Consider the following 27,486-nt stretch of genomic DNA (forward strand, 5'->3'; position numbering starts at 1 on the left):
GGAGGAAGAAAATAGTAAGTTTAAAAAGAAATCATGCATGAGAATCTGCTTCAGAACAATGTTTCTCAACTGTGACAATTTAGAGAGGTGGACTTCAATTCCTAGAATCCTCCAAGCCAGCAAAGAATTCTGGGAGTTGAAGTCCGCACCTCTTCTAGTTGTCAAGATTGAGAAACACTGTTCCAGGCTGTCACTGTGGCTGACAAGTGATGTATCCTCCACAACCTTTTTCAGTCCCCTTTCAAATGCCCATGCCACCTGTCTGGAGGCAGTGACCCTTTAGTGCAGTGGTTCCCAACGTGGGACCTACGCCCCACAGGGGGGCAATTTGATTTTTAATGGGGGCAATTTGGAACCTTATTTAAACCAAGTTAATGGCCTTTTAGGCTTCCTCCACGTGAGTAGGAGTTCACTTTTTGAGTAGTAAGAATTATATGTTGGGGAGGGGGGCATCAGGATTTTAGAGATGCTTAGATGAGGCACTGGCCAAAAAAAAGTTGGAAACCACTGCTTTAGTGGGTCTTCTAGATCTTGGGGTTTTTTGGACAATCCTTCAGTTCAATTACTACTAGAGCAGGAATATAAAAGAGTGTTCTCCAGGGAATACTTTTATATAATAATTAATTCCAGACTGCAAAGCTCTGAACGGTTTAGGATTTCTCTAGAGAGGTGGTGCCTCAGTAAATCTCTGATTACTTTTGGGTTGTTGTTGTTTTTTTGCTTTAATTTATATGCCGCCCTTCTCCGGAAACTCAGGGCGGCTTACAATGCGTTAAGCAATAGCCTTCATACTTTTCTATATTTATACAAAGTCAGCTTATTGCCCCCACAATCTGGGTCCTCATTTCACCTACCTTTGAAAGGATGGAAGGCTGAGTCAACCTTGAGCCTGGTGAGATTGGAACTTGCAGTCATTGCAAACAGCAGTTGTTAATAACAGTGTTTTAGTCCACTGTACTACAGGCTCTTGCCTGTAGTAGTAGGATATCCTTCTTTGCTCCTTTCCCAGTTTTGTGGCCATGCTTTGTGGGTGTGAATACGCACAACCATGAGGTAGAAAACATTCTGAATCTGAAACACCTCTAAGTTTGAAGGGACCTCTTTGAGGCTTAAATGCTGTTCCAATTGCCCTGCCAATATTTTCAGTTGCAACTGGTATTCTTTTGATTTGAATGTCAATCCATTTCTAATACATATGCATATCTAATACATATCTAATGTATTGCATATATATCTAATATATTGGTGCTGGAGAAGATCCTGCCCTTGGACTTCAAGGCGATCAAACCGGTCAGTCCTAGAGGAGATCAACCCTGACTGCTCTTTAGAAGGCCAGATCCTGAAGATGAAACTCAAATACTTTAGCCACCTAATGAGAAGGAAGGACTCACTGGAGAAGAACCTAATGCTGGGAAAGATGGAGGGAAAAAGAAGAAGGGGACGACAGAGAACGAGGTGGCTGAATGGAGTCACTGAAGCAGTAGGCGTGAGCTTAAATGGACTCCAGAGGATGGTAGAGGACAGGAAGGCCTGGAGGAACGTTGTCCATGGGGTCGCGATGGGTCGGACACAATTTCACAACAACAATGTATTGCCCAATTTTTTTCAAACAGGAACACAGATCCTCTTCCTTCTCCTCCCCTCTCCTCTTCCTCCTCCAGAAACATTCAACCACTCTACATATGTATAATCTGTCCTAAAGAGAAGGACACTAAACATTTTACCTTCAGAGCTTTGAAGGTTTCCATAAACTTCTCAAGTTCATCAGGTGGCAGAAAGTCTCCGATGAAATGTTTTCCGCGGCCCATTTGAGTCAGCTGCTCCGCCCATTCTGAAAAAAAGACCAGGCGGAACAGAATTACTTGTCAGCAAGATATTGTTTGAAGAACATCCTTGACTTACAGCCATTTCTTCAGTGACCGTTCGAAGTTACAACGGCACTGAAAAAAGTGATTTTTATGACTGTTCTTCACTCTTACAACCGTTGCGGCATCCCCATGGTCACATGATCAAAATTCAGGTGCTTGGCAACTGGCTCATATTTACGACGTTTGCACTGTCCCGGGATCATGTGATCCCCTTCTGTGATCTTTCGACAAGCATAATCAATGGGGAAGCCAGATTCACTTAGCAACTGTGTTACTAACTTAACAACTGCAATGCAACTGTGGCAAGAAAGGTCGCAAATTTGGGCAACTGTCTCAGCAACAGAAATTTGTGGATGAACTGTGCTTGTAAATTGTGGGGCTACCTGTACAGAGTTAATACATGTAGTCCTCAATTTACAACAGTTCATTTAGAGACCAAAGTTTAAAAAATGCTGGAAAAAAGTGACTTATGGCAATTTTTCACACTTATGACCATTGCAGCATCCTTATGGTCTTGTGATAAAAATTCAGAGTCTTGGCAACTGACTCTCATTTATGACCTGAGGTGTCCTGGAGTCATGTGATCCACTTTTGCAACCTCTGAACAAGCGAAGTCAACGGGGAAACCAGATTTACTTAACAGTAACGTTACTAATTTAAGAACTGCAGTGATTCAATTAACATATGTGGAGAGAAAAGTTGTAAAATGGGGCAAAACTCACTTAACAAATCTTAGCAACATAAATTTTGGGCTCCATTGTGGTTGTAAGTTGAGAACCACATTTACACACTAAGTCCATGTATTTGCTGGGATCAGCAACTTTATGTTGGACCCTTTGTAACATCCATAACTCCAGGCACCTGGCTTATAATTAAGGATGGGCAGGAAGCATGTTCTAAAAAACTTCTAAAATTTGAAGAAAGGTGAAATCCAACTCCCAGAATTCCCCAGCCAGCATGGAGGAGGGGAAAGTCAAAACTGGTGAATTAAGCTTTAATCCCCTTTCACTAGATTACTATAGACCAGTGATCCCCAACCTTTTTGGCCCAGGGACGGGTTTTGTGGAACACAATTTTTCCACGGACCGTGGAAGAGGAGTGCACAATCTAGATCCTGCACATGTGCAGTTTATCTCGCCTGCTGCTCACCTCCAGCTGTGCAATCCAGTTCCTAACAGGCCAGGCCTGGGGCTTGAGGGGACCTCTGCTAAAGAGATAGAAGCTTTACAGGAAGCTTTGTTAACAGTAATAAAGAGTTTAAGCCTTGGGAAAATTCATAAAATGTAAGGGTTGAAAATGATTATGAGGCTCATCTACCGTATTTTTCGGAGTATAAGACGCACTTTTCCACCCCCTAAAAGAGGCTGAATATTTGGGTGTCTTATACTCCGAATCTAGCTTTTTCGAAGCTTTTTTTCAGCCCTAATGAGGCGCTAGCGAGTGAAGCGATCTTCCGCGCTTCACCTGCTTTTCTCATTGCTTCTCTCGCCAACAATTAGCTGTGCTTTAGAACCTTTTTTATATCCCCAACCAGGGGATAAAAAACAGTGCGCGCTCAAAACCAGCAAACTAATGTGCTGTAGCTGACCAGACTAAGGACGCTAGCCAGATGAATACCTGGTATCCCCATCTATTGAAGACAATGGATTCGCTTAACAACTGCCACAAAACAAGTCGTAATGTAAGGCACGGTCACATAGTGACCCAAACAGCAACTAGCACGACTAATGTCCGTACTTCCAGGCTCAATTCTGGTTGTAAATCAAGGACTACCTGTATTGTCCAGATCAAGGTGGATACGAAGTCTTCCCCGTCTCCCCCCTCTAAGTACTAACCACGTGTCTTGTCCATCTCCATGCGCCTCAGCTGGTGCTCCCACGTGCCCAGCTCATTGTCGATTTCCTCATCGCTGTCGTAGCCGGACTGGTGATCTTTGATCGTCTTCTCCCACATGATCTGCATCTCCTGCATGGCCTGTTTGTGCTTCATGATCATGTCGTACATTTGCTGCATCTGTAGGGTAGAGTAGAATTCTTTATTGGCCAAGTGTAATTGGACACACAAGGAATTTGTTTCTGGTGCATAAGCTCTCGGTGTACATACAAACAACGAAGTGATAGATAACATAGATCGTAAGGAGAATATTTGTAAGGGGGGGGCTTTCTGAGGCATTTTGATAAACCACTTCCTTGATCTGGGCTCAAACCTAGTTTATTTGATTGATGCTTTGGTAATGGATTCTCTTCCTGTCCTCCAAAGGTCATCCTCTAGTCTATACTATCTCTATCTCTTTATCTCTATCTCTATCTGTATCGATATCTATCTGTCTGTCTGTCTGTCTGTCTGTCTCTATTTATCTCTCTCTCTCCCTCTCTCTCTCATCTCTCTCTATCTTAATCCCACTTTTATTATTTTTCCTATAACTGAAGGCAGTGAATATATCCAACACACCTTCCGCTTCTTACTTTCCCCACAGCAACCCTGTGAGGCGAGTTGGGCTGAGAGAGAGTGACTGGCCCAAAGTCACCCGGCTGACTTTTATGGCTAAGGTGGCACCAGCTTCGAGTCTGTGTCCTCACCACTAGACCAATACACAGAAAACTGGATGGCGGCAGCAGAGACACAAAAGCTAAAGAATGCAGTGGCCCCAACAAGCACACACAAGAACAATGTGACCTTAATTTACCTCTTGCTGCTCCTTCAGCTGCTTCTTCTGCGCATCTGACAGCTCTGTCACACCCACCAATCCAACTGGCTTCCCCTTCTCGTAGCCAAGTCCCTTGAGGTCCTGGACTGGAGAAGAAACGAGGATTAGAAGAATTAACTTGCTCCTCGACTGGACCCCTCTCCCCAACTATTGTTGCTTAAAACCACCCTATCCTCTAGGGCAGGGGTCTCCAACCTTGGCAACTTTATGACTTGTGGACTTCAACTCCCAGAATTCCTCAGCCAGCTTTGCTTTGCTGGCTGAGGAATTCTGGGAGTTGAAGTCCATAAATCTTAAAGTTGCCAAGGTTGGAGACCCCTGCTCTAAGGTAGGCTAGTATCTCTGATCCAGGTGCATCAAGCAGCATTTTAGCCTCGAGATTCTTGAAAAACAGTTCTATTCCTTCTTTGATTGTTCTTGAATGTGGCACATAGCCGCCACTGACAAGGTGTGTTCATGAGAATCAAGTTAAGTTCTCCTGTTTTCCCTAAAGAGGCAATTGGCATAGCTTTCTGGAAGAATAAAACATTGGACATGCCCAACTCAAAGCAAGTTCTACTGAACCCACTGAGTGACCTATTTCTAGGAAGATATGTATGTGGTTTTGTTTGTGAAAGATACGTTTGCATATAGAACAACGTACCATTTTTCCCCAGCCAAGTGGCATATTTAGTCTCAGAATGCCTTGGCAAGGTTAACCCTCTCCATAGAGAGAATTAAACTCAATAGCTCTGAGGCTAAGGCTCGTAACAGCATGGGGCATGGCTATGGTGGGGCTTAAAAAAGCATCACTGGAGCAGATGCGAAGATCCCATTGCAGGCAGTCCTCAACTTATGACTATAACGAGGACTCAGATTGTTGGGGACATTATGCTGACTCTGTAAACCGCGTAGAGAGGGCTGTAAAGCACTGAGAAGCAGTATATAAGTCTAAGTGCTATTGTTCTAATAGAGCCTCCCCATAATGGCCATAAGTCATGAGGTTGTAAAAACAGGTCAGTTGAATAGAATAGAATAACAGAGTCTAGTCCAACCCCCTGCTTAGGCAGGAAACCCTACACCACTTCAGACAAATGGTTGTCCAATGTTTTCTTAAAAACTTCCAGTGTTGGAGCATTCACAACTTCTGCAGGCAAGTTGCTCCACTGATTAATTGTTCTAACTGTCAGGAAATTTCTCCTTAGTTCTAAGTTGCTTCTCTCCTTGATTAGTTTCCGTCCATTGCTTCTTGTCCTGCCCTCAGGTGCTTTGGAGAATAGCTTGACTCCCTCTTCTTTGTGGAAGCCCCTGAGATATTGGAAGACTGCTATCATGTCCCCCCAGGTCCTTCTTTTCATTCAACTAGACATACCCAGTTCCTGCAACCGTTCTTCATATGTTTTAGCCTCCAATCCCCTAATCATCTTTGTTGCTCTTCTCTGCACCCTTTCTAGAGTCTCAACATCTTTCATTCACGTAATCTTTCTTTGCAATGGATGCTATGGTTTGCTATGGGCATGATTTCACTGAAAAGTGGAAGTGCCCATTTTTGGGGCAAAATATGCCTACAGGATTCTGCAAATGGCCGTAAATGAGCTCACGCTGCCCAGTACTCAAAGTTTGGTGGTGAGGGGGGGTTAGGGAGGAGGGGGGGTAAAAAGGGAGAAAAAAATTTGTAATTGAAAACTTTTTCAATTAAAAAAAAAAAAGTTTGGTCACATGACCATGGGGGTGCCCCCGCCAACCATCAGAACTTCAGATCTGGGTTGTAAGTTGCCTCAAGGTACAGGCAGTCCTCGACTTACAACAGTTCATTTAGCGACCATTCAATGTTACAATGCCACTGAAAAAAAGGACTTACGATCATTTTTCACACTTGTGACCACTACAGCATCCCCATGGTCATGGCGTTTGTGCGTGCGTGTGTGTCATGATCAAAATTCAGATGCCTGGCAACTGACTCACATTTATGACGATTGCTGTGACCCGGCATCATGTGATCCCTTTTGGCAACCTTTTGACAAGCAAAGTCAATTGGGGTGGTGGGGGAGGAGGCAGATTCACTTAATAATCGTGTTATTAACGTAACAACTGCTGTCATTCACTTAACAACTGTGGCAAGGAAGGTGATAAAATGGGGCAAAAATCATTTCCCGACTGTCTCACTTGGTGACAGAAATTTCGAACTCAGTTTGTAAGTCGTAAGTCACACATGGCCTGTAGGCCTTTCGTAACTCTGAATGGTCAGTAAGTGACCGGTCGTAAAGGGGCCGGTGAAATGAACCTGCTTCTCTAGCACTACCCTCTGCTTGAAACAAAACTGGCTGGGTGGGTGAGAAAACTCACAACCCAACAGCCCCCCCACAAAGCCCCAGCTCTGCATTGGCTTTAAAACACAACAAGAGCTAACCAGACAATGGTGTTGGCGACGGTTCCTGCGTCTGCTGAGAGAGCTCTGGAGGAGGCAAATCCACCTTCTCCTCCTCTGGGCCCCACCGGCTTTTCCGCTTTTTCTTCGCACTGGATGCGGCTGCCTGCTTCGGCAGAGAAACCGTGGGTGCTGCTGTTGAGGAGGAGGAGGAAGACGAGGAGGAGGAGAGGGAGGAGGAGGAAGAGGAGGAAGAAGAAATGGAAGAGGAAGAGGAAGGTCCCCCCTCAGAAGAGGCCTTGCGCTTCAGGCTGGCTTCTGATATTGGCGGCATGCCCTCGATGTTACTGTTTGCTTTCCGGAATTCCTCCAGCTTCTGCTGGTAATACTTGTATCCTGAGCTGTTGGGCTCGTACAAAAATCTGCAAGCGTACACAAAACAAACAAAGAGTGTCAGCTGCCACCTCATGCTTGCACTTTGCTACCATTCAGTATCAGTTGCCATGAACCTTGGGGCGGCGGGGGTTGGGGGGGCGGTTTGGATGGGATGGGGGATGCTTCAAGGGAAACTAAAGTTTACTGTATCTCCCAGAGATGAGCTTCAAAATTAACAGGACACAGCTGCATAACAAACCTACGCCTGAAATGCCTGTTCTAAAAACATCGTTTGAATTTTAGTGGACATGGGGGGGGGCAGTAATGGGAGGCAACTAAGGGAGGGGAGAATTAGACTTGAGGGTTTTGGATTTTGGATTTTCAGTTCTGGCTATGCACTACTGTAATTCACTTGACTTATAGTAAACTATACCTTTCGCAGCAGATGGAGTTAAGGGTCGTTCTTATTTAGAGGATCAAGCTGCATACCAAACCTATGCTTGAAGTGCCTGTTCTAAAAACATCTTTTTTGAATTTGACTGGACATGGGGGGCCGGTAATGGGAGGCAACTAAGGAAGGGGAAAGTTAAGACTTGGGGATTTTGGTGCACAATTTTCAGTTCTGGCTTTGCCTTACTGTAATTCACTTGACTTCTAGTAAACTATACCTTTCTCAACAAATGGAGTTAAGGACCGTTCTTACTTAGAGGATCAAGCTGAGGCAGGTCTGACACAGAGACAATAAATCCAGCAAGCTGTCATTTACAGAGAAAATAAACCCAACAGCTTATCAGCTATTTTCAGGAGGGCATGACTATCTCTCTCCCTTGATGAAAAGGGCTGCTAGCTTTTGTGGACCCAGAGGTGTATTTCTATTTCCATAACAGGAATTGCCAATACATACATACAGCCCCACCTCCACACTCTTTCCGAATTCAAATCTGAAACGTCTTAGAAGATAAACACAACTGCAATAGGAGTATGCGTTTCCCACAGAAAACAGGTTTATGGCTTGACTTTGTTTTCAGTAACTCGCATATTCTCCACAGAAAGTTGATCAAATCATTATCGCCTCAGATTTAAACTAAGATGACACACCGGGATACAAAATCAAGCTCAGGCTTGAAATCCAAGTTTAAATCATTTACCCATCTAAGAACACATAAAAACAGAGAAAGATGGGTTTGGATGTTCCAGTTTGAATCAAACCAAGATTTCCTTGGTCAAATGGGTGGGAGGGACAGGAACTGATTCTTTTTTTTGCGCCACATACCCTGAAACCAGCGAAGAAGAAAGCTCCAGTCCTGAGACAGATCATCAAAAAAATTCTGTGAGATTTTCAGCATTTAAAAATCATTTGGGAATCTGAAAAGCTGGCATCACTGCCAGGGTCTCCCTTCTCACCAGCACCCTTTACCTGAATGACTGATTCTCTCGGTGGTTTTTCAGGGCAACCATTTCCACCACAGGGCCCCCGTCGGCCACAAACCGAGCCAGCTTCTCAGCACAGTCCTTGGTCTCCTCATCCTCTGGGGGTGAAACTTTAAGCAGGCTGTCAGTACGGTGTCCCCAACTCACACACCCAACAGTCACAAGATTAATCTGGCTTTAAGGATCCCAAAGGGTTGGAATAAGTGGGAAGAGGATGGTTGAAATGTTTGCTTTGTTCCCTCTTTTTTTTTATTTTTATAAATGCAAGTTAGAAAAAAAAATGAACTAGCCTATGACATTGCTCTAAAAAAGACTGGGAGAAGGCTAGCCTGGAAGTGTGGCAGTGATCTGGAGGTTTTCCTTTACATTGCTAAACCAAGGAAATGCTTCTCAAGCAGGTCCTTAAATAGCCACAAAGGCTAAGAATGATACTCTAGTACATTATTTCTCAATCTTGGCATCTTTAACCAGCGTGGCTGGCTGAGAAATTCTGGGAGTTGAAGTCCACGTATCTTAATGGTGCCAAGATTGAGAACACTGCTCTAATGAAACCTCAGTGCAAAGGATTAATCTATCCTGATGAATGGCATCAGGGTTACAGAAACAGCACAAATCGTTATGACAAGATACTCTCCAATTTAATGGTCATTCAAAAATTATCAACACCTCCCCCCTGAATTAATTTGATAAAACAACAGCTTTCAACATTTTGAAGGTGCAATGCTTGGAAAGATATTACTTCATTCAATCTAGATCAGGGGTCTGCAACCCGCGGCTCTGGAGCCGCCTGTGGCTCTTTCATCCCTCTGCTGCGGCTCCCTGTTGCTCAAAATGAGTCACAACCGCCAATGTGCAACACCTGCCAGCACACGATTTATTGAGCTTTTCGACCCAACTTTTTTTTTCGGAGTTCAAAATGTTTTTGTTGCACGGAGAAATAAAAATTTGTTTTCTCTGTAGCAGTTCACTGATTTCACAAATGCAACACACTATTGTTTTTTTATACATAGCATAAAGGTAAAAAACGATATATGCAGTGTTATCTTCATTTTAGATGTCAAAAGGGTTTTGTGGCTCCCGGTGTTTTCTTTTCTGTGGGTAACGGGTCCAAATGGCTCTTTGAGTGTTTAAGGTTGCCGACCCCTGCTCTAGATCCTCATTTTCCCTTGCAATGACTACTCCTTTAATGGTCTGAATTGTGCACAGGACATATTAAGGGATGCACCAGGGTGGTAATGTAATAAGTTAAAAGTCTGTGCACTTTAAGCATAAAACATAGATTTCCATTTTTCTAACTGTAGTAATAAATCTACCAGGAAAAGCAAAATATGAATGTTGCATAACAGAATTCTTCTTTAGCTAACAATAAGAAAACTTTAAAATACAACTGGTATAATTTAAGTATAGGTAGTCCTCAACTTACGACTGTAATTGAACCCAGAATTATACTGGAAAGTTATGCTTAATTGGGGAACCAATTAAAATGCATCCAATCTCGTTAACTCTATCACATTCATTTTAACTACCTAATCTAAGCTGACTAGCTGATCACAACACTGTAAGCCAGGGTTTCTCAACTTTGGCAAATTTAAGACATGTGGACTTCAACTGCCAGAACTCCTCAGATAGCGATGCTGGCTGGGGAATTCTGGAAGTTGAAGTCTACACCTCCTTAAGTTGCCAAGATTGGGAAACCCTGCTGTAAAGTGAAGCTAACGACCTAAGAAGCTGTGAAACTTAGTCTCACCTTTCTGAGAAGGGGTGGTCTCCTCTACATCTTGGCCCTTCTTCCACATCTCGGCCAGTTTCTTTCTGTAGTAGAGAAATTCTGGGCTGTTCTTATCATGTAGGAACCTAAAAGCAAGCAAGAAAGGATGTGTTTAAGGCTGCTTTTAGGATGGGAACAGGGGGATGCGGATCAATATATCTCCAGCTCCCCGAAGTAGTAAGGGGCCCTGGATATGCCCTGGGTGGAGAAGGAAGGTCCCCTGGATGGAACCACTGAGAGGGAAAAACACCAGAAGCTTAGAGCTTTCGGTGATGAATATGGACCCGATCCCTATCAAGGGAACTCTGCACGTGGAGAAACAGGAAACAACATACGCAAATACTGGGTTATCCTTGCAGTCTTCCAGCGCGACCTTCTCCATTTCTGGGCCCCCTTCGGCCACCACCCTGGCCAGCTTCTCAACGATTCGGCGGGTCCGGATGTCCTCTGGGGGGCAAACTTTAAGCAGGCTGTCAGTACAGGGGGCTCTCTACTCACACACCCAACAGGCACATTACCTCTAAGAGCCATGAGTTGGCAGGGAGAAGGCAGGGTGGGGAATGAGAAGAGGAGGAAATGATGGAGACATGGTGGACAGCAACGTAAGCCTGGCGCTTTTAATCCAGGAGGGGAGAAAGGAAGGTGCGTAGGAAAGACACGTGATAGGGCTGAGGTTCATACATCTTCAGGTTTGGAGTAATAGCTACTAGATTCACCCGAGGCAGCTTCTGCAACAACAGAACCCAATACCAAATCAGATCTTTGATCTGAGCTTGAGAAAGGACTGGACCTTAGAACCCAGGGCCCCAAAACCTGCAGGAAAGAAAGGCTGAAAATTATCACCCTTGAAGGGTCCTTGGAGCTCTCTGAGCTTGGTTGTTTTCCTGCAAATGTTTCATTAACCAAACCAGGGAACATCAGTGCTTAGCAGTGATTAGCACTAATTGATGTTACCTAGTTTGGGTACTGAAATGTCTGCACAAAAACAACCAAGCTCAGGGAGCACCAAGGAGCCCTCATTTCAACCCTGAGCTACAAATATTGTCCTTTATTGGTATCATCATCCTTGAACATCTGTGAGAATTATACAAGGAGTTTAATTTCTCAGGTGTCCCAAAGATAAGGCTACCAAAGAGAAGCTTTGCTATCTGCATTAAGGGAAGGTTGAAGAAATCTGCAACTCCAGTTATTGCTAAATAATTAACTTATAGCATCCCCAAAACAGAACAGGCTGGCTGAGGCTACTGGAATTCAGCCACAGCTTCCCTTCTACCTTCTGATTTCAGGCAATGGCTCTTGGGATTATACAGTCCTGTTCTGAAATCCAAGAACGGCTGTCAGATTAAGTAAAGAATCCAATCTTTCCTTGATTCTAGTCAAGTGAACAAAAGTCAAATGGGGAAGTCTTGTTTCTCCCCTGGATAGTGCCTAAACTGGCCCACATTTTCTGGCAGAAGTCCAGCTAGAGCTGGCCTTCAGTCCCACCTGTCTGCCTGGTTGTGGAAGAATGGGATTAAAAGAAATTAGTGCCTGCTTTTAAGTACTGAGGTTTCCTGTGCCATCTGAATCAGGATTTATGACTGATGGAAACTAAGATTAGTTTAAATATATCAGCTTCAAAATTAGACAAAGCTTGTTTAAAAGTAACACCGATTAATCAGAATGACCTGATAAATAGGGGTCAGTTCAAATCTCCTGGTTGTATGGAAAGGAGATGAGATTTATGATCAGAAGGAGCCTAACTGTACCTTAATGTAACACCTGAATGCTGTCTGCTGTACTCCTATTCTGTCTCTCTCTCATAGTTGGCTGTTCAAAAAAACTCATCTGGAAAATTTTATAATTGTCTTGGACAGGAGAGAAGGCTGCTAGACATCCGAATTGTAATCAAAGCAGATCAGTGGTCAGGGGCAAACTTCATCAAAGCTACACAATCATAGCTGTGAATGTAACCTTGTCTGCCACAAGATACACTATTCCCTTGCACCGTGATGTCAGATTGTTCTGTTAAGCTTTACAAAGGGAAAAATTGAAAAGTAGTTTTATTAGTTTTTGGTATGATCCGAATAAACCAAAAAAGACTGGATTAGTACCTTATAAAAATAAACTCCTTAGTTGCCCTAGAGTAGACCTAGGAACTGTGGTAGCACAGTGGTTAGAATGCAGTATTGCAGGTTGACTCTGCCCACAGCCATGACTTCACTCCTGACTGGCTCGAGGTTGACTCAGCCTTCCATCCTTCTGAAGTCAGTAACATGAGGACTCAGATTGTTGGGGGCGATATGGTGATATTTGTAAATCGCTCAGAGGATTGTAAAGCAACATGGAACATATATAGGTCTAAGTGCTACTGGTATTGCTAGACACTCAGTAACCAAGTGGATATCATTTGTTCTTAGTAATGATATGGAAGAGGTTTGTTACTGCTGTCACTTTTTTAAAAAATCAGAGTATCCACAAGCTAGTCAATTTAGCATGTGGCAAAGGCCAAGCACACCTAGCTGATTTAGCTAAGTGTAAACCATAGTTGAATTTACCTTGAGTAACTGTGCTAGCAAACACAGCTTATATGTTGCCATAATGTACAATTCCTGTCAATGGCCTGATTTGTATGCCATACTAACCATGATGAGGTTGAGCCTAGGGTGATATCTCAATCTGGGATATGGATTTAAGTGATACTTAAGGAGGAGCACCCTCATCATGATTTGAAAATATGTTCTGAAATAGATTTATCCACCTAACACATAATTTAGATTAGTGTTTCTCAAACTTGGCTGGATTTCAATTCCCCAAAATGGCTGAATTTTAATTCCCAAAAGGCATATTGGCTGGGGAATTCTGGGAGTTGGAAGTCCACCCATCTTAAAATGCCCAAGGGTGAGAAACATTGATCTAGATTCCAGAGCATTACTGAAATCTAAACAAGATCTGTTCTGCCCTTTATATAGACAGAAGACAGGAGCTGCCCCCAAATGATAAACCAAGATGTGTATCTGTGTGAGAATTTTTTTAAATATATCAAATCCTTTTGGATGTATATCGTTTAATATTGAAACAACTTTATAAAAAACGAACAGGAATTTTTAGCTGAACAGCCTCTGATAGGATATTGGCTGACATGGTAGTTAATAAAGAGCCCGCAACTGACCCTGATTTGTCATTTCGTCCTGCACCAATTCAGTGGCTTAATATGTTGCGTAAATGTATTCAGTGATTGACTATAGGACCTTTTAGCCTGAAGCTGTCTTTCGGCTTGGCTCCTGAATCACAGTGAAAACATTCCACTTTCTTATTTCCTCCCCTTTTCTCCCTGCTATCCTTCCCAAAGAACTGCCCCAGTGTTGTGACTCCGACCCCCGAGCCCGTCTTATCGGAGGGAGAAGACTCCGAAAGCGAAGGAGAGGAGTTGGCAAGGCCTCCCTCTCCACGACCCTCCTCTCTGGCAATGCCTCAGGTGTCTTCCGAAGGAGAAGAGATAGGCCAGGAGCCAGGCACTTCCGAGCAGCCGCAGTTAGACAGCGACGGAGATAAGTCTTGGCTGGATCCCCGACAGCGTCAGAAAGAAAAGCGTGCGCAGCAGAGAAGGAGGCGTGCCAGAGATTAAGCTGAGTCACTGGACCACACCCCACAGGGATATAAGGGGGTGTGGTGGCCATTCAGGCTTTGTGACGGACAAAACTGAAAAGCTAGCAAGTCATACTGTGTTTCTGGAACTTCGTTATATGCCTTCCTTGGATTTATTATGGACTGGACTTGACAATTCTTTGGCTTTGTGAACTTATTTTGGTTTATCCGACGGAGGAGGAAAACCTCCCTTTGTGAGTAAAGTTTTTGGCAAGCAGCTACTGGGTTGCTGCCAATGCTGTTATCTCAAAGAAATTCCTGACTGCTGGTTTTATTAACTCCTGGCTGACTGTTTGTGTGCGTGTGTGAGACGAGGACAGAACACCCAGCAGGATGCGAATGCTACATCTCACTCGGCATTTGTTTTTAGCTCGCAAACAAAACCAGCGTCTTTTTTTTTTTTAGGCATTCAAGCACTTTCAGTATCTTCTCTTCCATCTCTCTCTCTTTTTTTTTTTAAATAAGAAAGTGCTAAAGTACCACAGGGCAGAAGCCTCGCATTTTTAAAGGTTCCTTGGTCACAGATGGCACTACAGAGAAATGGATGACATCCCCACCAGGAAACTTACTTTTGATTTCCAGCCACTGCTCATAATCCTCTTCTTCCTCGTCATCTGGCGACTGGAAAACACTCAGGCGATTCGTTACCGGGGTCTGCTTGGAATGGGTGTAGTTTTTGACTTGATTCAACATGCTGGTCACGCTAAGATTGGGGCGCTTCCCAGTCAAGGTGGGTTTCTTCACCGTACTTGCAGGGGGAGGATGGGATGTCTGTGGGGAACTGGAAGAAGCACCTGTACAGTTGAAGGGTTGTTGGGGGTGTGGGGGGGGAGAAGAGATGGAAAGACTGATGTGATATAGGAGTAGGAGCATAATCTACTTCAGATCCCTGCTCAGATTTCTCAAGGATGCCTTAGCCAAGTAATTTTATTCACCTTCCATCCCACACATTTACAACATGAAAAGATTGGGGCATTTCTTAGAGAACAAGATGGCCCTGCTGGATCAGGCAAAAAAAAAAAAAACCTCAACCCATCAAGCTCAAAATCTGGAGCCATGTAGTACTCAGCAAACTGTATTCCTAAAATTTACCAATGTGGACAAGAGGACAATTAAGTTTTATTTTAGGTATATCGGAAATACTAATTTCTCATTTATAAGAGCCTTGGTGGTGCAGTGGACTAAGTGCTGTTAAAGTAGCTCTTAGTTGCCAGTTGCCTGCAATTACTGCAAGTTCAAATCTCACCAGGCTCAAGGTTGACTCAGCCTTCCATCCTTTTGAGATAGGTAAAATGAGGACCTAGATTGTGGGGGCAATAAGCTGATTTTGTATAAAAAGAACACCGCTTGGTGGGGGGGAAAGCCTTACGAAGCAGGTATATACAAAAGTATGAAGGCTATTGCTTAATGCATTGTAAGCCGTCCTGAGTCTCCGGAGAAGGGCGGCATATAAATCGAAGTAATAAATTTACAAGAAACAAGTTTACTTTCTCAAATGAAAGTAAATATTCGTGTTCCAGGATAATGTTGCTGGATCCGATCTGGGTTGTTCATCAGGACCAAAGGTTTTGTGTTGCGAGCTTTCGGACTCGTGCTGAAGCTTGTCTTCCGCAGTTTATTTTTTGTTTACTTGCCCATCCTAAGTGCTTGCCTCTTAAATCAGGGCAATTTTAAACAGGTTCTGTGGTGTGAAAAACCTCTACTGAAACTACGATTCTAGATCAACGAGTGTTAATGTGGCAAAACAAAAGTAAACCCCTTGCCACTACCTTGTTTTTCCTTCTGTAGCTTCAGGAACTGCTGGAGGAAGCTGCCATCGTTAGCAAATTTGTTTGAAACACCACTTTCCCCATCACCACTGTCGTCACTTGAAGGGAAAGAGAGAAAGGATATTAAAAGTTGCAACAGTGACAGTACTGGGATTTATTTACCATATTTTTCGGAGTATAAGACGCACCTACCTTTTTTGATGAGGAAAAGAAGATAAATGAAATCTTCCTCTGCCTGTGAGCAATTTTGCCTCTTTGGAGCAAACAGCAGCCTGCTTTACTTTCATTTTCGTTTTCAGCATAGCTTGATTAGCACAAGGGGAAAAAAATCTGCTCCAGCAATTTACCTCTTTGCAGCCAGCAGCAGAGCTCTGCGCAAACGAGCTGAGAGCAAATCAGCTGAGAGTCGGGAGGCCGATCCAATCAACTTGTGCTAATTAGGCTGTGCTGAAGCTGAAAGGAGCTGTTTTTTCTTGCTGTTTGCTTGCAAGGATGTAACTGCTGGAAGGCAGAGGCAAAAAGGGTGGGGGCCAGTGGGTGAGCGGGACTACATTCGGTGTATAAGACGCACCTAAAATTTCACCCCCTTTTAGGGGGGAAAAAGGTGCGTCTTATACTCTGAAAAATATGGTATGTTTCTCTATAAGTCCATCCTTTCCATCTTTCAATATTGGGAAGGTGTTTGAGGTGTTGGTTATGACCTTTAAAGCCCTACATGGCATGGGACCAGGTTACCTATGGAACTCTTTGCGCCATTACTTCAGCCTGTCCTACCTGGATAGGCATTGAAGGTACATTGCAGACCCCATCAGCTAAAGAATTTTGACTGGTGGGGTTTTTCTCTGCCGTTCCTCGACGCTATGGAACATTCTCTCCCCAGAGGTGAGGTGGACACCCACTCCCCTGGCCTTTTGGAAAGGTTCAAACATCTGACTCTGCAGCCTTGCTTGGGGAATCACATAGGGGGAAGCAGCCATGGGGCTGGTTACTGCCCTGAAGGCTCTCTCCACACCTTTTAATTAACTTTTTCAGTATGATCTAAAACATTTTAATATTTTAATACTTTAATTATCTTTCTACCTGCTCGATAACTTGTAAGCTGCCCAGAGTCACCTTATAGGGGAGATGGATGGCTGTTCTGATCTAGGCTTCCTTAGAAATTAAACAGCACAAACTTAGTCCCGGCAAACCTCTTTAATTCATACGGCTGTAAATTACTTTCATTTACAGTCTGCAAGGCTTGATAAACAGTCTTTCAGAGGAACGTTGTCAACACCGACCTATCTCACGTGGAACGCTGCCAAAGAGCTAACTTCCAGACTCAGGGTAAGGCCAAACTTGGCAGAGTCACAAACAGAATTTTCAAATCTTGAATCAGCCAGATGAACTAATTGCTTCCTGCAAAAGCTCATGTCCTGTTCGCTTCTCTTTTATGTCTTATGGGAGGAGCCAATCATCTCCAAGCCTTACTCCCAAGTTGACCCTATTTCCTTAATAGTTCCTGTTTCCTGGCAGCTCTGCGCATGCGCACACTGGGAACAGGTTCACACTGTTCTTCTGCCTTGCTGATATCAGACTCTGGAGGCAGCAAAGAACTACCAGATGGCCTTGGCCCCCTCTCTGCCTCTGACTTAGAGCCATCATCTGAGCCTTCCCCAGACTCCAGGACTGGCCCATGTTCCTCCTCAACCTCCTCACTGTCCGAATCTGCTGCCAGCTCTGCTGGCCACTGGCGGGCCACAACAGTGGCATAAAAATGTAATAAATTAAACTTTTTAGTGCTATTTATATAACCATCTTTGCCACACTGCTCAGAGTTCCTTTAGGAGATGAGCAGCTCATTGGATGGATGGATGTGGGGGGGAGGGGTGGACAGAGATAGAGAGGTAGGTAGGTAGGTAGGTAGGTAGGTAGGTAGGTAGGTAGATAGGGAAAGATATCCTTTTTTCTCAGCTAGTAGTTCAGTCACTCTCATCTGGAGAAAGGGCTGACTTGCTAGTTACTGGGTTAGCATAACATGCTAAGCCAAAATGTGGCTAATTGGTTTATGTCTATTGCAATTGGGTTAAATCAATAAACCACCATTTGGCATGTTGTGCAAACTCAGCCTATGGGAATCAGGAGAGTCTCTATACAATCTGAGGGCTCATCCACATAGTCTAGTTATTGATTTGACTGGGAAAAGTTCTCCAAAGTTATAGCAAAAACTCTTTCTCACCATCTTATCCTCTCAATCTTTTTTTTTTTTACTAATCATACCAGGGTTAAGCAATTATCAATACACAACTCTTCCATCACCAATTCATATTCTTTTCTGCTGCTGCCCTCACCATCGCCTTTTTGTTACAGTTATATCACAATGATAAATAAGAATTAATTCTACATACTCGCTCCCCTGTGAAGCCTGCTGGGTTGGCAAGTGGTTCCGTTTGGCTTGCCGTTCCAACTTGGCTTCAATTTCCCGCTTTTTCTGAGCAATCAGCTTCTCCTGATGGAGGATGTTCACGTTGGTCTTCACTGATTTGGGCATCGCGACTCCAAACCACCGGCTGGCTTTCCCTGGTTAGCAAGAAGAGGGGGCACAGAATCACTTTGCAAGACAAGGCTGGCAGCTGAGGATTTGCTCAGATATAATTATTATATAATAAGTGGTGTAGGGTTTCCTGCCTAAGCAGGGGGTTGGAGTAGAAGACCTCCAAGATCCCTTCCAATTCTGTTATTCTATTCTATTCTAATTGCAAAGGAAGAGAGATCCAAAAATCTCTCTTTTCAAAACTTTTTCCAAAAAAAAAAAAAATGTTTTATTTCCAAAACTCTGCTAAACAAATAATTCCCTCAACACTGTCAAAATATTGACTAAGTCTGAATTATTATTAATCTTCTCATCATTCCCACCACCCATCTCCTACCACTTATGACTGTATGACTGTAACTTTGTTGCTTGTATCCTTACGATTTATATTGATATTGTTTCCTGATTGCTTATTTGTACCCTATGACTATCATTAAGTTGTATCTTATGATTCTTGACGAATGTATCTTGTCTTTTTATTGTACATTGAGAGCATATGGACCGAAGACAAATTCCTTGTGTGTCCAATCACACTTGGCCAATGAAGAATTCTATTCTATTCTATTCTATTCTATTCTATTCTATTCTATTCTATTCTATGGACAAGTTTTCTTTGTGCTAGAATGTGAATGTAGCACCTCCCTGCTTTAAATTGTTGCATCTGTCAATAATGTATTAATTTTTATGTGCTTTTTACTGGATTATGTTATTCTTGTGCAGCAATTAACTTTAGCATTTTAATCTTACTGCATCCAATCTTATATACAGACTATTGTAAATTGCTATAAAAAAACCTAACCTGAAAGTCAATGTAAAATCCATTAGGTAAACCAAGAATAACTGGACTTCAAGCTAATGGCTAATAAAATATATTTTATGTCTTTTAAAAAAATCTAAGAAACTGAGATCTGATCACGGTATTTTGCCAAAATTTGCATCAGAAATGAACAAGTTTCCTATTTTTAATTGGGGGGGGGAAGAAGTGTTCCTGGTTATTGCATACCTTACCGTAGCAATATAATTAAATGTAGGCAGAGCATGACAGAGATACCATGTTACTCTTACAATTGTAGAAAAATGGACATTCATTTGACTTGTCCCAAAACATCTAAAGACCTTCTATCAACTAAAGATATAACACATTCTAGTCTATGTTAACATGCACTGTGCTGCAGCAACTTTACGAACAGTTATTTAGCAAATGGCTTGTCCCACTAACACCCACTTTCAGCAATCAATAAGCTGAAAATCTTTGGCATTACCATACTTATATTAAAAAATTTTCCCAGAACAAAAACATTAAAAATTAAAAGAAGACAATTCTCCAGCACAGTGAAAATCAATTTCCTAGCCACTGACAATTGAGGAAAACAGTACTAATAGCAACAATTACCTAATTTATTTATTTATTTATTTATTGGTTCGATTTATATGCCGCCCTTCTCCGGAGACTCAGGCCGGCTTACAATTCGTTAAGCAATAGCCTTCATACTTTTGTATATACCTGCTTAGTAGGGCTTTCGGCCCCCCCAAGAGGTGTTCTTTTTTATACAAAGTCAGCTTATTGCTCCCCACAATCCGGGTCCTCATTTTACCTACCTCGAAAGGATGGAAGGCTGCGTCAACCTTGAGCCTGGTGAGATTTGAACTTGCAGTAACTGCAGGCAGCGGGTGCTACTTAATAGCACCAATAGATACTTAATAGCCTACCATAGAAGTATATGATCCCTTTTACAACACCTCTGTAAAGTAGATTAAGCTGTGAGTGCATAAGTGGCCTGAAGTCACCCAGTGAATTTATAGAGCTGAGAATAAATTTGAGTCTGCATCTCTGCAATTTCTTGCAACCTATTTTGTTACTTCTGAGCAGTGCCAATATTTTCTCTGGTGCTTGTCAATATGACTTTTCAGGTTACTTAGAATCCATTGAACTAGCACAGAAATTGCAGTAAACAAAGAAAGATTAAATAAAACAAGACTACACAAAGATTTATAATCTATTAAATCAAGAAATACTTGAATAACAGAATAACAGAGTTGGAAGGGACCTTGGAGGTCTTCTAGTCCAACTCCCTGCTCAGGCAGGAAACTCTATACCATTTCAGACAAATGACTATCCAATCTCTTCTTAAAAACTTCTAGTGTTGGAGCATTCACAACTTCTGGAGGCAAGTTGTTCCACTGGTTAATTGTTCTCACTGTCCGGAAATTTCCCCTTAGTTCTAAGTTGCTTCTCTCCTTGATTAGTTTCCACCCATTGCTTCTTGTCCTGCCCTCAGGTGCTTTGGAGAATAGCTTGACTCCCTCTTCTTTGTGGCAGTCCCTGAGATATGTTACCCCTAGTCCTTCTTTTCATTAGACATACCTAATTCCAGCAACCATTCTTTATATGTTTTAGCCTCCAGTCCCCTAATCATCATTTATACTTATATCTTATCTAAAACATGCTTGACAAAATAATAAATAAATAAATAACGTGCATAAGAGCAGCAGCATGCCTACCATCCCTGTCCTAATGCCCCCTTTTATTCGTATCCATTTCATGTATTCATAATCATGTTTATACTTATAAGTTATCTAAAACATGCTTGACAAAATAATAAATAAATAATGTGCATAAGAGCACCAGCGTGCCTACTGTCCCTGTCCTAATGCCCCCCTTTTATTCATATCCATTTTATGTATTGATAATCATGTTTATACTTGTATCTGTTAACTAATACGTGCTTGACAAAAATAAATAACAAATAAGATAACAAACAAATAAATAAGAGCACCAGCGTCCCTACCGTCCCTGTCCTAATGTCCTTTTATTCATATCCATTTCATGTGTTCATAATCTTGTTTAAGTATAAGTTTAAGTATAAGATATAAGTATAAACCTATATCTGTTATCTAATACATGCTTGAGAAAATAAATAATAAATAAATAAGGCGCATAAGAGCACCAGCGTCCCTACCGTCCCTGTCCTAATGTCCCCCTTTTGTTCGTAATCCATTTCATGTATTCATAATCATGTTTATACTTATATCTGTTATCTAATACGTACTTGACAATAAATAAATAAATAAATAACAATTAAGATAACAAACAAATAAATAAGAGCACCAGCCTGCCTACCGTCCCTGTCCTAATGTCCCCTTTATTCGTAATCCATTTCATGCATTCATAATCATGTTTATACTTATATCTGTTATCTAATACGTACTTGACAATAAATAAATAAATAAATAACAAATAAGATTAACAAATAAATAAATAAGAGCACCAGCCTGCCTACCGTCCCTGTCCTAATGTTTCCTTTTTACCTCTTAACTCTTTTCATGTATTCATAATCATGTTTATACTTATATCTGTTATCTAATACGTACTTGACAATAAATAAATAAATAAATAAATAAATAACAAATAAGATTAACAAATAAATAAATAAGAGCACCAGCCTGCCTACCGTCCCTGTCCTAATGTCCCCTTTATTCGTAATCCATTTCATGTATTCATAATCATGTTTATACTTATATCTGTTATCTAATACGTACTTGACAATAAATAAATAAATAAATAACAAATAAGATTAACAAATAAATAAATAAGAGCACCAGCCTGCCTACCGTCCCTGTCCTAATGTTTCCTTTTTACCTCTTAACTCTTTTCATGTATTCATAATCATGTTTATACTTCTTACCTGTTATCTTATATATGCTTGACAAAAATAAATAAATAAAATAAAATCAATTAAAAAAATATGATATCCTTGGGAGGGAGGGGGGGGAGCGAATTAGTCAACACACACACAAAAAACCTGGCAGGGCATTAAAAAAAAAAAAAAACACCGCACAGAAATCAAAGAGGCCGAGGAAGACGAGAGGCGCGCCTGCCCCTTGTCCCCTGGATGGGAACTGTAGTCCGGCGCTCCATGGAAAGCCTTCGGGAGGGGATGATGGTCCCTGGCCACCGTTCGCAAGCAGGCCGAAGGCCTACAAAGCAACCACCGCCGGACAAAGGGCGTCGTCACGGGGCATTGTTTAAAAAGAGCGAGGCGGGAACCCTTCCCAGGGGAGGAGGATGAGGAGAGGTGGGGGGGGAGAAGAGCGGGAAAGGGACGCTTCACCTGAGGACCGAGGCTCACCTGGCGCATCCTTGCTGTTCTCCATGGCTGCAGGTTACCCCCCCACCCCTCCCTCCACTACACACACACACACACACACACACACAGACAGACACACTATCGCCTCTCCCACAATGCACTGCGGGCGGGTACTCACCCGGATGGGCCGGGGAGGCAGAGCGGCGCGCGATGCATTGTGGGGAGAGAGGAGGGAGCAAGACGTCGCGGCCACTCGAAGAAAAGGATGCCGGGCACTGTAGTTTAACAGGTTTGTTAACGGGAGACTTGTGTTCGTTTGATCAATGTAGTAGTTCTTATTTGTATTATATATGGGTTTGAACGATACTCAGACACCACGCTGTCCATGCAACGATACTGATGATATTGTTTAAAAATAAAAATAAAAACTTTATTTAAAAAAAATAGAGCCTTGGTAGCACGGTCTGAAGCACCCTGTTATTAAGACCAGCTGCCTGCAATTACTGCAGGTTCGAATCTCGGCAGGCTCAAGGTTGACTCAGCCTTACATCCTTTCTAAGGTAGGTAAATTGAGGACCCAGTTTGTGGGGGCAGTAAGCTGACTTTGTATAAATATACAAAAGGATGAAGGCTATTGCTTAGCGCATTGTGAGCGCATTGTAAACCGCCCTGAGTCTCTGGAGAAGGGCAGCATATAAATCAAATTTAAAAAAAAAAAAAGAGAGAAGTCCCAAAGGTGCTTTTTCAAGGAGGCAACCAGTGGTGGGATTCAGCCAGTTCGCACCACTTCGAGAGAACCGGTTGTTAACTTTCTGAGCAGTTTGGCGAACTGGTTGTTGGAGGAAATCATTAGGGCAGAGAACCGGTTGTTAAATTACTTGAACCCCACCACTGGAGGCAACTGGACTTTTTTGGGTTTTTTTCTTTCCTTTTGAAGACGTTTCGCTTCTCATCCAAGAAGCTTCTTCAAAAGAAAAGCAAAAACAAAAACAAGAAAGTCCGGTTGCCTCCTGAAAAGGCACCTTTGGGACACCCATGTCCTGGAAGACTGAGAATCTCTACAGACTTTTAGAAAGAGTTGGAAGGGACCTTGAAGGTCATCTAGTCCAGCGGTCACCAACCTCTCGGACCTCAGGGATCACTAAATTCATAATTTTAAATCCTGCCGACCACTAGTACGAATTTTTAAAAAAGATAAATAGTATTTAGTGCAATATAAAAAATGCAAATAATTTTTCTGCGGACCACCAAAATTTTCTCACGGACCACTAGTTGGTGATTACTGATCTAGTCCAACCCCACTGCCCCGCCCAAGTCCATAGACCTGCAGAGGCTGGAAAACAAATTCTCCGGGAAAGTTTTACAAGTCTGGGAGACTGTAATGCTACTGTTACATTTAAATTTCAAGTTATTTTTTGTCCACTGGGACAAAAAAGTATTATCCTGCACCAGAGGGCAGGACAAGAAACAATGGATGGAAACTAATCAACGAAAGAAGCAACCTGGAATTGAAGCAAAAGTTCCTAACGGTGAGGACAATTAACCAGTGGAACAGCTTGCCTTCAGACCTTGTGAGTGCTCCATCATTGGAGGCTTTCAAAAAGCGACTGGAGAACCATTTAGAATAGAATAAAATGGATGAGCAGGAAGGGACCTTGGAGGTCTTCTAGTCCAGCCCCCTGCTCAATCAGGAGAACCTATACCATTTCAGATAAGTGATTGTCTACTCTAGATTCTTCTTAAAAACTTCCAGTGATGGAGCATCCACAACCTTTGGAGGCAAGCTGGTTGTTTGTCCTCACTGTTAGGAAGTTTCTCCTTAATTCCAGGTTGCTTCTCTCTTTGATTGGTTTCCAACCATTGTTTCTTGTCCTGCCCTCCGGTGCTTTGGATAATAATTTGTCTGGATAATAATATGTCTGGAATGGTAAAGGGTCTCCTGCTTGAGCAGACAGTCGGACTAGAAGACCTCCAAGGTCACTTCCAGCTCTATTCTGAAACACTCCCCTCAGGCGCTCTGTGACAACAGAGAAGGAAAAAAAATAGCGGTTCTCACTAGACTTGGTTACCTGCTGCAAAACTTCCTCTGAGTTATTCTGATCTTGACTACGGGGAACTATATTTCCCATGATGCAAAAGGAGTTAAAGGCCACTATTATTAAAGGATGTCACATTTTTGTTTTGAAATGTGTCCGTTCCCCTCCCCCACACTTTCAGGAGACTGCTTTCGAAATGACTCCTATGATGAAAAACATCACTTCAATCCAAGATCCAAATGCAAGTAGATTAAACCATATCACAAAATATTTCTGTGGTTAAAAACAGTTCTACTCATCAAATCCCAAGGTTACATTTTCATTTCTTTCAGTTTCTCTGCTTAAATCCGAAATTTGTTTCCAAACCACAATTTCAGAATTCCTGACACCTAAAGGTTAGACCAGAGGTCTTCAAACTTGGCAGCTTTAAAAAAAAAAAAAAACTTTTAATAAAATGCAGGCAATTATAAAGCGAATAAGCGACTGATCTCTTCATTCTTTGCTAACGTTCTAAAAATAAGCTACGTGCTTTTTTAAAAAAAAAATTAATTAATCCGCAAACACAACTTTTGGGAAATAAGGACTGGTGGATGGAGGTGGACACGCATCCAGGGGTGGGATTCAAGTAATTTAACAACCGGTTCTCTGCCCTGATGATTTCTTCCAACAACCAGTTTGCCAAACTGCTCAGAAAGTTAACAACCGGTTCTCCTGAAGTGGTGCGAACTGGCTGAATCCCACCACTGCACGCATCCCAAGGCGGTGCAAAGTGTAAGTTTTGTTTTGCTGTATTATTGCACATTATTTTTTGCACATTATTTTTTTCAGCGGAAGATCTAGAAAGCGGTGGGGATGAGATTAAACCTCTCGTAACAGGAAGGACCTGTTTCCTGACCCGAAAGGGAGAAGTGGGGGGATTAGATTTAGAGAGAAGAATTCTTTGTCTCCCAACTCAGTTTCTCCACGCGGGATGGATGGATGGATGAATGGGAGGGATGCTATAAGCCACCGCCGTTTCCAAGGACTCGCTTTCCCATCAAGCGTTGCGTCTCCCGCGCCTGCGCAATGAGTCTCTCAAGTCCGCCGCGCAGCGACCTCCCGGTCCTTACGGAGGCCAAGCCAAGATGGCCGCCGTCGGGGCGTCGGGCGGCTCGACGGAGACGGCGGGCAACGGGGGCGGAGCGCAGGCTTCCTCCTCCTCCACCGCTGCCACCACCACGACGGCTCCGGCCTCTTCCTCCACCCCTTCGTCGTCCTCCGTAGCCGGGGGAGCAGCAGCGGCGGCGGCGGCGGCGGCAGCTTCAGCCGCCTCGTCCGTAGCAGGACCGCCTCAGCCCGCGGTGGGAGGGAGCGCCGGGCCCGGCTCGGGGGCGGCGGTCTCCGGCGGGGTTGAGGCCACGGCAGCAGCAGGAGGAGGAGGAGGAGGAGGAGGCTCCGCCGGTTCCTCGTCGTCGGCGTCCTCCGCGTCCGGGGCCGGCGGCGCTCCGGTGTCTTCGGGGGCCTCCGAGTCGTGGTACGTGGCGCTGCTGGGCTTGGCCGAGCACTTCCGCACCTCTAGCCCGCCCAAGGTGCGGCTCTGCGTCCACTGCCTCCAGGCCGTCTTGCCCCGCAAGCCCCCCGCTCGGGTCGAAGCCCGCACCCACCTCCAGCTCGGCTCCGTCCTCTACCACCACACGCGCAACGGAGAGCAGGCCCGCGGGCACCTCGAGAAAGCGGTGCGTCCCCGGGGGTGACGTGGAAGGGATTGCGGGGTGACCCCCTCAGATTGGCCCAGGGAGGGAGGGAGGGAAGGAAGGAAGGAGGACCTCCCTGCTTGTGTACACGTGGTGCCTTGGATATGTGTGGCCCCAGACAGGGAAAAACTTTCTAAAACATATGAAGAACGGTTGCAGGAACTGGGTAAGTCTAGTTTAATGAAAAGAAGGACTAGGGGAGACATGATAGCAGTCTTCCAATATCTCAGGGGCTGCCGCAAAGAAGAGGGAGTCAAGCTATTCTCCAAAGCACCTGAGGGGAGGAGAAGAAGCAATGGGTGGAAACTAATCAAGGAGAGAAGCAACTTAGATGTAAGGAGAAATTTCCTGACAGTTAGAACAATTAATCAGTGGAACAATTTGCCTCCAGAAGTTGTGAATGCTCCAACACTGGAAGTTTTTAAGATGATGTTGGCTAACCATTTGTCTGAAGTGGTGTAAGGTTTCCTACCTGGGCAGGGGGTTGGACTAGAAGACCTCCAAGGTCCCTTCCAACTCTGTTATTCTATAAACATTCTATAAACACAGGTATTTTACAAGTGGCGCCTCCCCCCAAATTTCGGTTGCTAAGCAAGATGTGTGTTAAGTGAGTTTTATCAACCCTTCTTGCCACGTTTTGTTAAGTGAACCACTTCATTTGTCAATTTAATAAACAGGAGGGGTGTTGTTGTTGTTAAGTGAATCTGGCTTCCCCCATTGACTTTGCTCACCGGAAGGTCGCAAAAGTTGGATCATGCAAGGGTCATCAATATGAGTCGGTGGCCCAAGCGCCTGAACTTTGATCGCATGTCCATGGAGATGCTGCAGTGGTCATAAGGGTGAATAATGGCCATAAGTCACAGAAGCACCTCACGGTCGAAGATTGTACCTTTGAATGTTGTAACTTCGAACAGTGTTGTTAAGTCGAGGACTTCTTTGTATACCCAGGTAGACAGACTTGTGCCAGTTTCCTGACAGAACTACTAATCGGTGGAATGACTTGCCTTCAGACATTGTGGGTGGTCCATCAATGGAGGTTTTTAAGAAGAGACTGGACATCCACTTAAATGTCTTAAAATAATATAGGGTCTCCTGCCTGAGTAGGGATTGGACTAGAAGACCTCCAAGGCCCGTTCTAACTGTACAAGCCATTCTTAGAGTCGAA

The 27,486-nt window shown here is 43.4% G+C and overlaps 2 protein-coding genes across 4 annotated transcripts in view; one reads left to right on the plus strand and one right to left on the minus strand.

Annotated features, from left to right (window-relative positions):
- Positions 1 to 22,803, minus strand: part of SUGP1 (SURP and G-patch domain containing 1) — a 31,340-nt gene extending 8,537 nt beyond the window's left edge. The window contains exons 1-11 of one of the 3 annotated variants that reach the window (XM_087893874.1): positions 22,595 to 22,803; positions 18,280 to 18,451; positions 15,893 to 15,990; positions 14,693 to 14,917; positions 10,832 to 10,955; positions 10,476 to 10,582; positions 8,715 to 8,838; positions 6,965 to 7,344; positions 4,555 to 4,661; positions 3,704 to 3,881; positions 1,725 to 1,831 (exon numbers count right to left, since the gene is read on the minus strand). In XM_087893874.1, coding sequence (XP_087750000.1) covers positions 1,725 to 1,831; positions 3,704 to 3,881; positions 4,555 to 4,661; positions 6,965 to 7,344; positions 8,715 to 8,838; positions 10,476 to 10,582; positions 10,832 to 10,955; positions 14,693 to 14,917; positions 15,893 to 15,990; positions 18,280 to 18,451; positions 22,595 to 22,619 — 1,647 coding nt within the window. In that variant the 5' untranslated portion in view covers positions 22,620 to 22,803. Of the gene's footprint in view, positions 1 to 1,724; positions 1,832 to 3,703; positions 3,882 to 4,554; positions 4,662 to 6,964; positions 7,345 to 8,714; positions 8,839 to 10,475; positions 10,583 to 10,831; positions 10,956 to 14,692; positions 14,918 to 15,892; positions 15,991 to 18,279; positions 18,452 to 22,150; positions 22,515 to 22,576 lie in introns of those variants that run through there. The other 2 variants (XM_087893873.1, XM_087893879.1) reach the window with 2 other exon arrangements.
- Positions 22,804 to 25,686: 2,883 nt separating this feature from the next.
- Positions 25,687 to 27,486, plus strand: part of MAU2 (MAU2 sister chromatid cohesion factor) — a 37,236-nt gene continuing 35,436 nt past the window's right edge. Inside the window, exon 1 of the mRNA XM_034442540.3 lies at positions 25,687 to 26,303. Within this exon, the coding sequence (XP_034298431.2) occupies positions 25,713 to 26,303 (591 nt within the window). The 5' untranslated portion in view covers positions 25,687 to 25,712. The remainder of the gene's footprint in view (positions 26,304 to 27,486) is intronic.

Source organism: Pantherophis guttatus, chromosome 1, assembly GCF_059756535.1.
Source record: "Pantherophis guttatus breed Tessera chromosome 1, ASM5975653v1, whole genome shotgun sequence".
In the NCBI taxonomy this organism is placed as follows: Eukaryota; Metazoa; Chordata; class Lepidosauria; order Squamata; family Colubridae; genus Pantherophis; species Pantherophis guttatus.